The sequence below is a fragment of the Pelodiscus sinensis genome, chromosome 19 (genome assembly GCF_049634645.1).
Source record: "Pelodiscus sinensis isolate JC-2024 chromosome 19, ASM4963464v1, whole genome shotgun sequence".
In the NCBI taxonomy this organism is placed as follows: domain Eukaryota; kingdom Metazoa; phylum Chordata; order Testudines; family Trionychidae; genus Pelodiscus; species Pelodiscus sinensis.
This window is the reverse complement of record NC_134729.1, coordinates 10,314,233-10,329,884: the sequence shown is the minus strand read 5'-3', so window position 1 is coordinate 10,329,884 and position 15,652 is coordinate 10,314,233. Positions and strand designations below refer to the sequence as shown.

Sequence of the window (15,652 nt, the reverse complement as noted above, 5' to 3'; positions counted from 1 at the left end):
GGATCCGGTGCCCCCACCCTCCCAGAGAGGGCGCCTACCAAGGGGGCTGCTTGGGCCCCACGTCCATTCCAGGAGCTTGCTAGAAAGTAGAGAAGCGGGACCATGCCACCCGCCCTCGGCCTCTTCCCCGCAGCTCAGCCCCCGGAAAGTCGTCTGCCGACAGACACTGAGCGGAGGAGACCAGCCCCCGGCCGAGGGGAATCCAGGCTGAATGTGAGACCTGGGAGCAGCGGTATCACCGGCTTGGGGAGAGGCAGTGCCGCGTTCGGGCAGCCCATTTCGTTTTCTTCCTTAGGCGCAAACTTGGCTCTGAAGCCGGTTCTTGCGATCACTCCCCACCTCTGCTAACAAGCCTGTTTTACATGTTGCCTAACCCAGGGCAGCGTTGGCCGAAGGTCTCAGGGATCCCAGCTTGGGGGCGCTGGACGTCCACTAGGCTCTGGTCTGGGCAGGGAATGAATTAGCGGGTTTGCCCAGTGCGAGGGAACCGTGCTTTGTGTCAGCATCTCTCTGGGCTGCACGGCCGGGGTCGGGGCTGGCTGCCTGGGGCCGCTCGCTACACGACTCCGGAGCGGCTCAGGCTGGTGGGCCTGTGGTCCGGGCTTTGCTCGGCGCTGGCACAGTGAGGCACACTGGGCTGGAGAGGTAAGAGCACACAGCAGCCCTGCGGCTCCACCTCCTACCCCGGGGTCCTGCCACCGTTCCCCTCTCACGCCCTGGTGTAAATCCATTTGCCCCGTTGGGCCAACTCCCCACTCAGTCCCTGGTGTAAATCTGGAGTAACCCTCCTGAAATCTGTTATGCCGATGGCAACCCAGGGTCAGAGCAGGGCACCCGTGGGCTGAGAACCCCGTCAGGAGCCACCCCTCTGGGGCAGTGTTTTGGGGTGCAGCTGCGGGGCTGATTAGGTTTGGGGAGCCCCCCCCTCACCTTGATGTAGTCTTTGCAGGTCCGCTCTCGCTTGTGCATCTGAAGGGGCCAGGCAGCGGCACATGGAGCAGGGGGGACACAGGGAACAGAAAAGAAGGAAAAGTCAGGGCCAGATCCCAGTGCCGAGGGCCTGAACTTTGATCCTCCGGATACGTTCCCACCTTGAAGCCAAATCCGCACGGCCTGCCTCAGGTCCCTGCTAGCCCCGGCCTCAGTCACAGTTGCAGGGTGACAGCCACTGGATAACTAGCTGATAACTAGCCAATAACCGTTGGGTAACTAGCTCAATAAGTACCCAGGGATGGGCAACAATTTTTGCAGGGTAAGTATTTTGGTAAGTGGTCATTGGCCACACTTTTCTATTCAATTAATGGAAGCAGTGAAGGGTCTGGGAAGGAGTTTGGGTGCAGATGTGAGTCTGGCCTGGGGCAGGTGCATACAGGGGAGGGGCAGTTTGGGTGCAGCAAGGGGTTCTGGCCTGGGGCAGGTGCATCAGGTGGTTCTGGCTTGGGGCAGGTGCATACAGGGGGGGGCAGTTTGGGTGCCGCAGGGGGTTTGGACCTGGGGCAGGAGGGGGGGGGGGGGCGGAGGCACAGGCTCAGAGGCGGCTCCCGGCCAGTGGCTCTCAGGCTGCCTGCAGGCCATGCTGGGTGACACCATTGCAGAGCCATGCTGCTGTCAGCATCCAGGGATGGCCCCACAGGGGACACTGCTGGGGCTGACGTGCAGGAACAGCTGGGAAGGGACCTTTCTGTGTGTGATGTTTGATGGCACAGGAGAGGTACCCTGGCATATGGGGGGAGAGGGCGGGAGAGTCCATAGGGCTTCCCAACAGAGGCCCTTCCAGAGCAGTCCTGGCCTGGGCACCCCACAGCAAACCTGCACAGAAACCTCCCTACAGCCCATTCCCTGAGTAGCGGCATCCTCATTTACAGATGGGGAAACTGAGGCACAGAATGACAACACGACTCACCCAAGGTCGTCCTTGGGGCTAGAACCCAGGAGTCCTAATTCCCAGCCGAACTGCTCTAACCACTAGACCCTGCTCACATCCTGGAGCCGGGACTCCCAGCCGAACTGCTCTAACCACTAGACCCTGCTCACATCCTGGAGCCGGGACTCCCAGCCGAACTGCTCTAACCACTAGACGCTGCTCACATCCCGGAGCCGGGACTCCCAGCCGAACTGCTCTAACCACTAGACGCTGCTCACATCCCGGAGCCGGGACTCCCAGCCGAACTGCTCTAACCACTAGACCCTGCTCACATCCCGGAGCCGGGACTCCCAGCCGCCCGTACCTTGTTGTAGTTCTTGCCGGCCGACTCCCGCTCGATGGGGCGCAGCGCCTGCAGCTGGGCGTCCAGGATGTCCAGCAGCTGCTCCATCAGCTTGACGGAGGAGCTGACGTCGCCGGCGTAGATGGGCCCCCGCGTGTGCCGCGCCAGCTCGCTGGCAATGTTGGCCGCATTCTCCCCACTCTTGATCTGCCAGGGTGGGGGGAGGAGACGCCGATCAGCCCCGGGGAGCCGGATGCCAGGCCCAGCTCTTCCCACACAGGCTCTGAGCCCCTCCTCCAGGTACAAGTGACCTGCCAGATCCCACCCCCTCGGGTACGAACCAGGCGCCCCAGGACTCTGTAGGGTGCTAGCCCTGCCCTCCCGCTCTGTCGGATGGGCTCCCTCCGAAGCGGGGGTGGGGAGGGGGCGGGAGGCATGGTGGGCACAGGGTGGGGGAGGAGAAAGGGGGGGCACTTGTACCTTTTGGGCCACCTGGTTGACCCAGGGGCTGGTGCAGTTGCTGAGGTCGGGGCCGCGCGGGTTCCAGATCCCCAGGGCTGCCAGGCACTGGAAGGAAGCGATTCCTGTGGGCAGAGAAGGAGGCGGGAGGCACCAGAGAAGGGAGAAGGCCGGGGCCCTGTCAGCCTAGGGTGGGGGGTATGTGGGCTGTGAGGGGAAGACAGAAAGGCCCTACTATTGCTACTGGTGGAGGGAGCGCTCCCACAGCAGGTAGGAGGCACAGGGGAGTTGCCCCACCAGCCCTCAGCTCATGGCTGCAGCCCGAGACTGACTGTGGCCCCCTGAAGCAGATAAACGCTGCAGCCTAGCCTGGTGTGGGGGCCCCCTGCTCCGGCAGAGAGGGGCACAGCCAGGGAGATGTGGGGATGGGGCAGCTGGAGGGTGGCTGTAGGCTCTGGCTGTGCAGCGCCGGCCCCCTGTGTCCCCCTGCTCCGGCGCCATGCAGGTACCACACCACGATTCTCCACACAGCAAATGGAAAGAGGGACGGAGCTGCAGAGAACCCAGGAGTCCTGGCACCCAGCCCCCCCCCCCCCCCGCTCTACCCATTAGGCCCCACTCTCCTCAAGTGGCAGGAGTCCTGGCACCCAGCCCCCCCCCCCCCGCTCTACCCATTAGGCCCCACTCTCCTCAAGTGGCAGACTCTGAGAGGGCTCAGCGCCTCCTGCCCCACCCCCACCCCCCTGGTGGCCTGTTACCTCTGGTGCCCTTGGGGCAGGGCCGCTCCACCAACATGCCTTGCTGCGTGGCTGGCCACTGGACCCGCCGGACCTCCTTGGGCTCGCAGAAGAGTTCAGGGGAGACGTGCTGGTTGGAGGAGGGGGGCTTGCGGGTGCTGGGGGCGGTGGTGGTGACGGGGTGCAGCTCCGTGCCCTTCTGGTTGATGGCGCCGATGGGGTGGGTGGTGAGGGGGGCCCGGCGCGCCGTGGTGGTGGCAGCGGGCGAGGCCGTGGTGGTGACGGTGGTGGGCCGCACCGTGGTGGTGGTGCTGAGCGGCGTGGAGGTGACGGGGCCTGGGGGCAGGAGGAGGGAGCGTTAGACACCCAGATGCCCCATTGTGGGTCTGGGACCCCTTGAGTCCCCCACCCTCCTACGGTCCTAGGGCCCCAAGTCCCCTGCGCTCCCTGAGACCTCCCGAGTTCCCCTCCCTCCCTATGTCACTGGGACCCCCCCAAGTCCTCCCTCCATCTCAGGGCACCTTTGGCCTAGGAACCCCCCCAGTTCCCGACCCCCAGGCACGGCCCTGGCAACTCCCTACCTGGACATCCCTGGCTCCATGGCCCCGTGCACACCCTTGCTTCCCCCGTCCTGGCAATTCTGCATCCCCCCCCTTCTTCCCCAAATCCCCCATATCCCCCTGGCAATCTTTCCTGCCTCCTTCTGCCCGCACCCACCACCTGAGACCCTCCCAACACATCCGAGCCCCTGAGACACCCCCGTGAGCCTCTGTGAGCCCCTCCCCATGAGACCATCCCCCAATGATCCACAACAATTTCCCCCCAACCCCCCGACTCTGCTACACCCTCCTCTGAGCTCCCCAATTCCTATAGAGCCCCCTGTGAGTTTAACTCCCTGAGAGCCCCCCAACCCCTCCAAGCCCCCTCACAGGATCCCCCTGAGACCCTCCACCCCTGGAACCTCACACGGGGCTCTGAGCCCCCTAGAACCCTCTGCAAACTCCTGACATCTCCAGCCACCCCCATGCCCGTATGAGTCATAGAATCACAGAATCGCATAGAATCCTAGAACACTAGGGCTGGACGGGACCCCAAGAGTCATCAAGTCCAGTCCCCTGCCCCCATGGCAGGACCAAACACTGTCTAGACCATCCCTGATAGACATGTATCCAACCTCCTCTAAATATCTCCAGTGATGGGGATTCCACAACCTCCCTGGGCAATTTATTCCAGTGTTTGACCACCCTGACAGTTGGGAACTTTTTCCTAATGTCCAACCTAAACCTCCCTTGCTGCAGTTTAAGCCCATTGCTTCTTGTTCTATCCTCAGAGGCCAAGATGAACAAGTTTTCTCCCTCTTCCTTGTGACACCCTTTTAGATACCTGAAAACTGCTATCATGTCCCCCTCAGTCTTCTCTTTTCTAAATTAAACAAACCCAATTCCTTCAGCCTTCCCTCATAGGTCATGTTCTCTAGACCTTGAATCATTCTTGTTGCTCTTCTCTGGACCCTCTCCAAATTCTCCACATCTCTCTTGAAATGCAGTGCCCAGAACTGGACACAATACTCCAGCTGAGGCCTAACCAGCGCGGAGTAGAGCGGAAGAATGACTTCTCGTGTCTTGATCACAACACACCCCCAATACGCCTCCAGGCCCCACAATTCTCAGGGGCTGTGCCCCCTCCTGAGGAGAATTCACATTTGTTTCCCCACTCGTGGGGCTGAGCAGTGATCCCCCTTTGGGGGAGGCTCCCCTAGCTCTAGGGGTGCTGCCCATCTCTCCCCTCCCTCACAAGCTGTGTGTGTGTGTGGGGGGGGGCTGGTGAGGAAGCCCCATGGAAGGCACATGCCTCTGGCCCCCCTCTGAGGTCCCGGGCTCTGGGTTCCCCTCCAGCAGGTTCTGAGCAGGCACTGAGGGGCCTGTTCCATGCAGGTTTGAATCTGGGGTGAGGGATGGGGGTCTGGCTGCTGGCCCCTCCCTGCCCCATCCCCCCAACCCCTGACAGGGTGCAACCCCAGCCCGGCCTTTGCCCGTGCTCCTGGCTACACCCCCCCTTTTACGTCCCAAGGCCTGACAGATACCTGCCTCCCCCAGCTCAGCCTGACACCCCCCACCCAGGGCTCCCTTGAGAGGGGCTGGGCAGGGGAGGCCTTAGCGACCCCCCATCCTGTATGTAGCAGAGCTGGGGGGTGGGGAGCAGACGTGCATGGAGCGGAAGGAACAAGAGGTGCTAAGTAACCACCTGAGGAAGAGAATAAGGCCCAGATCCTCTTGCCTAGTGGGGCCCCTGTCGGGGTAGAAGGGGCCTTGGCTCCCCATCTGGGGCAGGAGCTGTCTGGAATGTGATGGGACCGGGGGGTGGCCTATGGGGACTCACCCTGCACCTTGAGCAGACATTTTCCACCCTCCAGGGCGCTCTGCCCCATAGTGGGAGGGGGCTGTTGTTGTCCCTCCTATTCACAGCCCTCTGCTCCACTCTGGAAAGGAGGGTCCCTCTGCTCCTCCCCTCAAGGGGGTAGGAGCTATTTCACAACCCCCTTCTGAGAGGCTCCCTGCTCACTAGACCTCACTGCCCTCCTGGGGGTGGGGATAGAACCCAGGCAACCCGACTCTCCCAGCCTGCTGAGTCCTCCTTGAACCCCACCCAGAGCTCTGAGCCCCCTGAGCACCTCAAGGAGCCTCCCCAACCATGCCCCATGAACCTTCCCTTCTAGCCCCCCAAGCTCCTCCCCCGCCTGAGGAGCGCAGACATTTCCCCCTCTGGTGGGGCAGGAGGCTCTCCTCACCCTAAGGCTGCCACTCCCACCCCCCACAAGCAGGACCTGGGTGAGGGGGGGGCCCTCGTGCTCACCCGTGCTGGGGTCGGGGGGCCCGAACTCCAGGGCGTAGCGCACCACGAAGTAGTTGTTCCAGACGTAGAGCTGGTTGTCGCGGGGGTTGTAATCCACGGAGGAGACATACTGGTAGGGGTTGGGGAAGGCCAGTGAGACCGGCTCCTCCCGGTTGAGGTTGGTGTTGAAGGCGTAGTCCACACGGTTGCCGGCCGCCTCACTGTCGTCATCCACGTAGACGGAGCGCACCACGTACAGCACCCCGCACACCATGAAGGCGTTGGAGGCCGAGCGCTTGTCGTAGCCCGTCTCCCAGGTGCCCTCAAAGCGCAGGGTGTAGGGGTTGAGCTGGCTCACCACCAGGCGCCCGTTGTTGCCCTCCGTGGCGTAGATCACCCACAGCCCGTTCTCGTCCACGGCCAGGTCGATGTCGGTCTTCCCCCCCCAGCGGTAGGGCGAGGTGTCGTGGTAGTTGGCCGTGTTGATCACCGTCTCGCCGCTCTTGATGCGGGTCCGCAGGTCGTACTTGATGATGTTGCGCGTCCGCTCCTTGTTGTAGAAGACGGCCCCGTCGTACACCACGAAGCCCGTGCCGTCCACGCGGTTGGGTAGCCGGTAGGTGGTGGTGTGGCGGGCGCCCATGTAGTCCTCCCACGAGGCATACTCCGTCAGCGTGTCTGTCCGGTAGGGAATCCACGGCATGACGTAGATCCGGTCGCCAGCTTGCAACGGATCTTTGCACCAGGCGCCCGACTGATGCTCTGATTCGTGGGTGGACGTGGCCTCCAGCACCTTCTGTAGGGTCCCCGGGCAAACGAATACTGGGGGGGGGGAGCAGGGAGGGGAGGGAGATTTGGGCAAGTGGGGGAGGGAAGAGGAGGATCAAGAGAGCAAGCGAGTAATAGAACGAGAGAGAGAGAAAGAGAGAGACAGAAAGAAAGAGAGAAAAGAGAAGAATAAATTTGTAACAGGCTGTCGGCTGGAGGAATGAAAATCAACGCTTGGTTCCGAGGTCAGCTGCAGTCATGGGTAATTCATCTCTGTTATTGAGCAGAGATTGTGGGGGGGAGGTTACTTTTGGGGGGCGAGGGGTACAGGAAGGCGGGGGGCATTGTGACAGACAAGGGGCCCCAGATCTAAAGAGAGAAAGGAATTTGGAAGGGCACAACCTGCCCCAACTCAGTGGAAAGGGAGCGAGGTCACTTGCTCTGGAGAGCGGGCTGGGATGGCTCGGCTGGAACCATTTGTAGCCAGCCCAAACTCCACCGGGCACGGCCGAGTCCCCAGGCTACCCCCTTCTCCTGACCCAAGGCGAGTGTGAAATGTCCCTGGGGCAGACCGGGCGGGGGGAAGGGGGCAGCACTGCATGGTCTCCCAGGGAGCAATGGGAATCTGCCCCATTTGCCAGAGATTGTCCGGGCTGCAGGGCAAACAGGATGGGTCTGATCCCTGGCTTTGTGATGCAGGGACTCTCAGGGGGACCCCAGCTTAGCTCAGGCAAACGAAGGCTGCTGGTGAAAAGTGAGTGATCCGTCAGCCAGGGGGCGGAAAGATCTGGCCTTGTTCTTAGCTGGTTCTCCCTCCCGGCTGGGAGCCAGGTCAGCACTATTAGGTGCATCATAATAGGTGGGGAAACTGAGGCACTGAGTGGCAAAATGACGCCCTCCAAAGGGAAGGCAGCTGGGGATAGAGTCCAGGAGTTCTGACTGCCAGCCCCTCCAATATCTCCACTAGGAGCCCGCTCCCTTAAGGAGGTAGGAATAAAATCCAGACATTGTGACGACCCCCTGCTGTAATTGTTAGGAGCCACTCCTGCAGCTGGGACCCAGGGGTCCTGTCTGCCCTTCTCTAACCCCGTAGACCTCCCTTTTCCCAGAGCTGGGAACAGAACCCAGGAATCCGGGCTCCCAGCCATGCCTACTCTAACCACTACACATCATGCCCCTCTGGGTAACATTCCTCCTGAGCTGCTGAAGATTCCTCAGGCGAGAAACCCTGTTCCCTTTGGAAGATGGGAAGGACGGTGATGGACGCGCTCCCCTCTAGCCCCTCTTCCTACACGCTGACGGGAGTGACACCGACTGGGAGGTGGAGGACACGGTTGGAATGAAAAATAAGCAAAGCAAAAGGTCCAACATTTTGCCCATTCAAAAGGAACAGCGGCAGAGCCCCGGCTGGGATCCTGTGTGCAGCTGACGTCTCGCTGGGCGTGGGGGGCTAAGGGGGTGTCCTGTGGCCCTGGGGGGCAGGGAAGGATTAATGCAGAGCCCTGCAGAGAGATCCTGCCCCTTCGAAAGAGTCTGGGGTCAGCGGCCTGTGGGGTTAGCAGACGGTGCCGGATTCCCTCCTGGGACGAACAGCTGATGGAAGGACAGAAGAACAAAGCAGTCTGGTCTGCTCCCCCCCCCCCCACCTCCCCACATCTCGCCCCACACTGGAGTGACCTTAACAGCCAGGTTTGATTCAGATCAGCATGAGTCATGAGAAGGGGTGCACATGGGGGAGGGCGGGCGGCGGGTGAAGTGGCAGCCAGGGGGATAGAGACAGGAGGGGGGGTGAGGCAGCTGGCAGACCCCCCCTTCCCTCCCCACTCCGACTCGGTCTGGGAGGCTCTTGGGTTCCGAGCCAAGAGGAAAAAGTTGTTAGCGAGGAAGGAGGAGCATGGAAGGCGGGGAAGGGGGCAGGAGCGACCGTCCTCTGGGTGCGTGGGCTGGCTGGAGAGAGGCTGGGGAAGAAAACAGGGGGTGGGTGGGTGAGTGCTGCAGGGAGAGAAACGGAGCTACAGGCCAGAGCAGAGGATCCTACAGGTGCCGGATGTGACGGGCTTGGGTACAATCCCCCAGGTGGCCAGAGGGGGAGACAGAGTCAATAGGGGGCGGAGTCAGTGGGAATGGCACTGCCTCCCTTGGGGGTTGGGGATGAGGGGGGGATCAAGCCCCCCCATCAGGGTGAGGTCCAGGGGGCTTCACACTGCCCCCCCCATCCCATCTCGGACCATCTGTCCCTCATGCGCTTCAGACCCTCATTGCAGCGGTGGGGAAAGGACAATGGCTGGGAGCCTCCCTGGAATTGCTGGGGCTGAGGGGCCCAATCCGGCACCAAGTGGATCCTCTGCTCTGGGTTTAGCTGTTAGACGCGTAGCAGGATGGGCCTGCAAGCCCCAGTCCAATTGGCTGGGCCAAGCCAAGAGCCCTGGCTCCTATGGCAGAGGGAATCTCCCAGCAAGAATGTCATGGTGGGGTCAGATTGCCAGCTGCAGTGCCCCCTGCTGGCCCCCAGAGAAATTAACCCCCTCCTGGTCACTGCACAAGCTACTTTTGACCTCGCGTCCAACAACAGCAGAAAGGCCTGAGGGAGCAAGGGACTTGCCCAAGGTCACATGGTGACTCAGTGGTGATGCTGGGGGCTGGACCCAGGAGACCTGGCTCCCAGCCCTTCCTGCTCTAACCACAAAAGAGTCCCAGCGAGAGGCTAGGGCAGTGTTTCTTAAACTGTGTTTAAGGCAGTCGGATGTGTGCCGTGAGAACAACAGAATTCAAAATGGCCACCCTTAAAGGGGCAAGCAACTTTTTTTTTCTTTTTTGCTCAATAACTTTCCCCCAAACCATTTTTTTCCCTCAATAAAAAAAATTGTTTGGTGTTCCTCAGTATTAAAAAGTTTAAGAAACACTGGGCTAGGGAATGCAGCAGGCAAACTCAGAATCCGGACTCCTGGGCTCCATATCTGGGTTTGCTGCTTGTTCTTGGGCAAGTCTGTCTATCCAGCTATCACTGTTCACTCATATCTATCTATCTATCTATCTATCTATCTATCTATCTATCTATCTATCTATCTATCTATCTATCTATCTATCTCTTTCAAATGACTGACTACCCACCATAGCCGTTTGTCCATTGATCCAACAGTTAATTCCCCTCCCAGCTAACAACAGGCCCCATATTTCCATCTGTATTTGCCCAGCGACAGCATCCGGCCGCTGATTCTTGCTCAGCCTTTGTGCAGGCGACTCTCCTGGAGGCCTGGGGCTGGAGAGCCTGCAGCTGCCCTGGATGCTCTCTTCATCCCCTTCCTCCTTCAAGCGAGGCCCCCAGAACTGGACACAAGGTCCCTTGGTGGCTTCACCATGGCTGCCTGCTCCCGCTGGCCAGCTGAGTCTCAGCACTGCTGGAGAGACTCACGCTGCCTGAGTCAGGCCCGGCCAAAGAGTTTGCAGGGTCCAAGGCGGCATGCTGTGGCTGGCTGCGCCATGTGGATGGGCAGCGCATGAGCGATCGGGAGGGTGGGCGCTGGCAGCACAGGACCTAAGGCAACTGCCTTGCTCGCCTGCCCCTAGGCCTACTGACAGTTTCAGTCTGTCCTGAGACCCATGGCTAGATAACAGCTCCCCAGGGACACGCCTCTACCTGCCTCTGTACACGCCCCTTATCCCCAGACACGCCCCTACCTGCCTCTGTACACGCCCCTTATCCCCAGACATGCCCCTACCTGCCTCTGTACACGCCCCTTATCCCCAGACACGCCCCTACGTGCCTCTGTACACGCCCCTTATCCCCAGGGACACGCCCCTACCTGCCTTTGTACACGCCCCTTATCCCCAGACACGCCCCTACCTGCCTTTGTACACGCTCCTTATCCCCAGACACGCCACTACCTAGCCCTGTACACGCCCCTTATCCCCAGACATGCCCCTACCTGCCTCTGTACACGCCCCTCATCCCCAGACACGCCCCTACCTGCCTCTGTACACGCCCCTTATCCCCAGACACACGCCCCTACCTGCCTCTGTAAACGCCCCTTATCCCCAGACACGCCCCTACCTGCCTCTGTACACGCCCCTTATCCCCAGACACGCCCCTACCTGCCTCTGTACACGCCCCTTATCCCCAGGGACACGCCCCTACCTGCCTTTGTACACGCCCCTCATCCCCAGACACGCCCCTACCTGCCTCTGTACACGCCCCTTATCCCCAGACACACGCCCCTACCTAGCCCTGTACACGCTCCTTATCCCCAGACACGCCCCTACCTACCCCTGTACATGCGCCTTATCCCCAGACACGCCCCTACCTAGCCCTGTACACGCACCTTATCCCCAGACACGCCCCTACCTACCCCTGTACATGCGCCTTATCCCCAGACACGCCCCTACCTAGCCCTGTACACGCCCCTTATCCCCAGACACACCCCTACCTACCCCTGTACACGCCCCTTATCCCCAGACACGCCCCTACCTAGCCCTGTACACGCCCCTTATCCCCAGACACACCCCTACCTAGCCCTGTACACGCCCCTTATCCCCAGACAAGCCCCTACCTACCCCTGTACACGCCCCTTATCCTCAGGGACATGTCCCTGCCTATCCCTGTACACGCCCCTTATCCCAGGGACATGCCCCTACCTACTCTTGTACAAGCCCCTCTAGCTATGCATCCCCAGACACACCACTACCCTTCCCTGCACACTCTCCTGTAGCTCCCTATCTCTGTGCTTGCCCCTTTAGCTCTCTCCTGATCCGCCTGCTTCTCTGTCCTTCCATCCCCACACACACACCACCCCTGTGCTAGCGCTAAGGCCCCATTCACTTAGTATCTGAACGTCTCCCCACCCTGCTTGGGAGAGGCAAGAGATCTTGTTCCTTAGTATCTGGCGTGGATTTGTACAGTGCCTGGCATCGCCTGGCCACTACCACAACACAAACCAGAGGGGGGATTTGCCCCGCTTCCCACAGGGAGTCTGGTGGGGAGCTCAGCCCATCTCAAGACCCTAACCACTGGGCCCTTCTCCCCCTGTGCTCTGATCAAGCCACCGCAGACCCTTCTCTGCGCTCAGCAAGGACCGGGCGCCTCCTCTTTGCAGCCCAACGCTGCGTCTGGCCCATGCCGCCAGGCCCAGCACATCAGCCAGCAAACGGCTCCGCGCTGTCATCACGGGCCTTGGAGGAGCCCCACTGGGGTGGTGGATGGAACTGCCCCTCAACCACCCTACTGCTCTACCCCTGCAGTGCCCCCTTAGCTCTTCTGGGAGGAGCAAACTCCCATTTCATTGGCGGTGGGGTACAACAATCCCCTACCCCAGACACCTCATTTAATCTAATCTAATCTACCTCTCACCATCCATCCCTCCCTCCTTCCCCTCTTCCTTGCTCCCTCCTTCCCTCCCTTCGGCAGCCCCCTCTGGTCCACATTCCAGCCTCACCAACCCAGCCAGTCTCTTTCCTTTTGACAGCCAGACGCAGCTCCCCACGCCCCCACAAAGAGCAAAGCTGGGGCCTGAGATCTGAGCTAAACTGCTCCAGGCCCATCCCACCGGGGAGGCAGGTCAAGGCCCCTGCCAGCGGGACTCGCCCAGCACCTGCCCATGCCCCCCCCCCCCCCCCCGCATTAGCAGGGCTGGCGTGTCCATTAACCCTGCCGTGAGTTACACGCACATGCCGGTCTCCAGGCGGGATCCGAGCCGGGTTCCTTTGCCAGCACAGAAGGTTGTTATTGGGCTGGGGGGTGGGGGTGGGGGTGGGGGTGGGAGGCAGCCTGGTCAGATGAGCTGGAGGACGTGGGACCTTTCCCCCAGAACCTGTGAGCTGCAGCTGGGAGGACTCTCTAGACTCGCCCTCACGCCCCTGCTCTCAACCCGCCTGTCCCCCTGTGCCGCCCCATCCAACCTGCCTAGTGCTCTGCGCCTGTGTGTGGCCCGTCTGCACGAATGTGCCTATGTGTGTGGACAGGGTGGAAGGGGGGAGGTGTTCCGGTGGGTGCATCCGTCTTTGCCTGTTACCCTGGGTCTGTGTATCCCCATGAATGCAAAGAGAGTGCACGGGGGCAAGCATGGGGTAAGTGTGTTCCGGTGCGTACATCCCTGTTTACCAGTTGGCACGTGCACGTGTGTTCCTGTGGGCAGGCATGTTTCCATGTGTGGCTCTGTGTACATCCCTAGGGATGTGTGTACAGTGGGGTGCATCGCCCTCGTGTGGCATAGGCCATGGAAGGATAAAGGATCTACAGCTCGTGCAAACCAGCAGAGATCCGCTTCAGCCCAGCTGCTGGGGAGCTACTCAAGGATCAAGACTATTGCCCCAGCTATGGGATCTGATCCCATTCCTGTCCCACTCGGGTGCCCATAGACTCTCTTCTGAGACTCACAGGTTCAGTTGGGCTGGCCCCACGGCCCAGCCTGGGGTGGTGAAGTGGGATGGATGGATGGCTCCTGGCGGGAGGAGGAGGAGGAGAAACACATTGTTAAAGATGGGGCGAGGGGGGTGGTTAGCTGGTTTCGATCCCTCCTGGGCTCACAGGGGGTGAGAGTGGCCGGAGGCAGGTGGACCGAAATGGACAAGGAAGCAATAAACTTAAAACAACCAAAAAAAGCCACATCAGGAAGGTTTTAACGCCCCGAAGCCATGTGATCCTTGCTGGACCTGTGGGAAAAAAGCATGTTTAGCCTCCCTCCCAGCAAAAATAAATATATATTTACACCCACCCTAATGCAATTGGAAATACAAAATAAGCCAAGAGAAAGAGAGAAAAACATGGATTGGAAAGAATCAAGCCTGGCTTTTTTTTCTGTTGTCTCTTGAGCAATTATCAATTTGTTAATTTACTGGCTTCCTCCTGCTGCCTCTGCCAGCCCCAATGCTCATTAGAAAAATCTCGTTTTCTCCCTGCCACTCCTCGTACTTACGTTAAACTAGAAACCTCCACAAAGGGCTGAGATGGTCAAATTAAAAAATATATATATCTATAAAAATCGAATGCATCCCTGCCCCTTCTGGCAATAACAGATTGAGTTAAAGACCATGAGTGCAGCTTTTGCTTAATTTAATTTCTTTTAACAGGCAGGAAAAAAAAAGAAGAATCCCAAACCCTGCATTTATCGGAAGAAACGAAATAAAGGAACAGAAAAAAAAAAAGAATAAAAAGGAAAAACATAAAGTTCCATATTAAAGTGGTTAGTAAAAACAAACAAAAACCAAACTCACCCAACAGATTATTATTACTAGTGTTAAAAAGCCGGTTTATATATGTAAATATATGTAGACATAAATATATCTATATATACATATATAATAACAAATCAGGGGCGAGGGGGTTAGGTGTACGTCGTCTCATTAGCATTGCGTTCCAGGGGTTAACAGAGAGGACAAGCTAGGAGGAATTGAGACAAAGCCAAAGAAAATGAAAATGGGAGCCTTAAACTAGGCTTTTACTAAAAATAACCCAAGGGGTTTAGGTGCTCCTGCTTGGGGAAAGAATTCTGAGTCAGCACCGGGTGAAAGCGAGTGCTTCACGCTAAGCCTGTGCTTCTGTTCTAATGTGTACAGTCTTCTCGTGTACTAATGGGTGTTAACAATCACTAAGACCGCTGCTAATGCAGTGACTTTCGGGGAAGAGGCTGTCCTGTTGTCGACAGGTGGATGGGAGCTCAGTGTCATGCGCTGTCCCAAACAAGGACCGCTACACGCCCATGAGGTCCCAAAATCCATGGATACCCACCACGCCCTAGACCAAATGCCCAGTCGCAAAGGAGGATGAGTCAAAAAGTGAATTCGCCGATTGAAATCAAATTGACGTAATTTTAAAAAATCTCAGTAAGTCCATCGGACCCATCAGCTCCCTTCCCGTTCCTCTTAGCCACATTTTTGTTTAAATTCTGTGTTAAAGGGGGGAGAAGAAATTAGGAAATAATAATAATAATAGTAATAATAATAATAAAAAAGAGACAGAACCAAAATCAAGAGGAGAAAGAGAAAGCCGGTGACTGAGGTAGATACCCAACTGGTTGCCATGGAAACATGAATAGAGGAGCAGAAAAACTCAGTTGAATGATTAAAAAAAAAAAAGACGAAGAGGAAGCCCCCATGACTAGTTCCCCTGAAGGAGGTAAAAAGTCGAGCAGACATTAATGGTTGCCCCCCGCCCAGCCCCCCAAGCAGGTGAGCCAAGGAATCATGGATCAGACTTTGGAATCCAGTTTGGTTACAAAAATCTTTTCCAGATTGGAGCTGGTGGCTTGTATTTTGCTTCGGGCGGGTGGCGAAAGGGGCCTGTCTTTTAGCTAGGGAGGCCAATTGGAATTAACAAGACCAGAGAGAGAAAATTGGGGAGGGAAGGGGGAGAAGAGGGAAGGTTCTGGGAGGAAAAAGGAAGGTTAGGAAAAGGGGGATCGGGGTAGGATCAGAGGAGACGGAATTCACATTTAATATGGCCACAGAGAATATAACAAGGTGTTAGGTTTAGGGGGTCATTGGTAATGTTCTGTTTACCTTTTTGTTCCACTTCTACTTTAAGCATCGGAAGAAAGAAGAAAAAAATAGATTGAAAAAAAAAAAGTGCAAGGAAAGAAGAAAAAAAAGAGAGAGAAGAGATTAAATTGCTTTTCCCCCCCCGCCCCAAAGAAACCTTTTCTTTATAGCAACTTTTCC

The 15,652-nt window shown here is 58.2% G+C and overlaps 1 protein-coding gene across 7 annotated transcripts in view; it reads right to left on the bottom strand.

The window, feature by feature from the left end:
* Positions 1-15,652, bottom strand: part of ADGRL1 (adhesion G protein-coupled receptor L1) — a 103,842-nt gene that overhangs the window by 29,388 nt on the left and 58,802 nt on the right. For 3 of the 7 annotated variants that reach the window (XM_075902216.1, XM_075902219.1, XM_075902222.1), the window contains exons 5-10: positions 15,494-15,511; positions 6,257-7,057; positions 3,425-3,739; positions 2,688-2,791; positions 2,229-2,414; positions 931-969 (exon numbers count right to left, since the gene is read on the bottom strand). In XM_075902216.1, coding sequence (XP_075758331.1) covers positions 931-969; positions 2,229-2,414; positions 2,688-2,791; positions 3,425-3,739; positions 6,257-7,057; positions 15,494-15,511 — 1,463 coding nt within the window. The remainder of the gene's footprint in view (positions 1-930; positions 970-2,228; positions 2,415-2,687; positions 2,792-3,424; positions 3,740-6,256; positions 7,058-15,493; positions 15,512-15,652) is intronic. The other 4 variants (XM_075902217.1, XM_075902221.1, XM_075902223.1 and 1 more) reach the window with 2 other exon arrangements.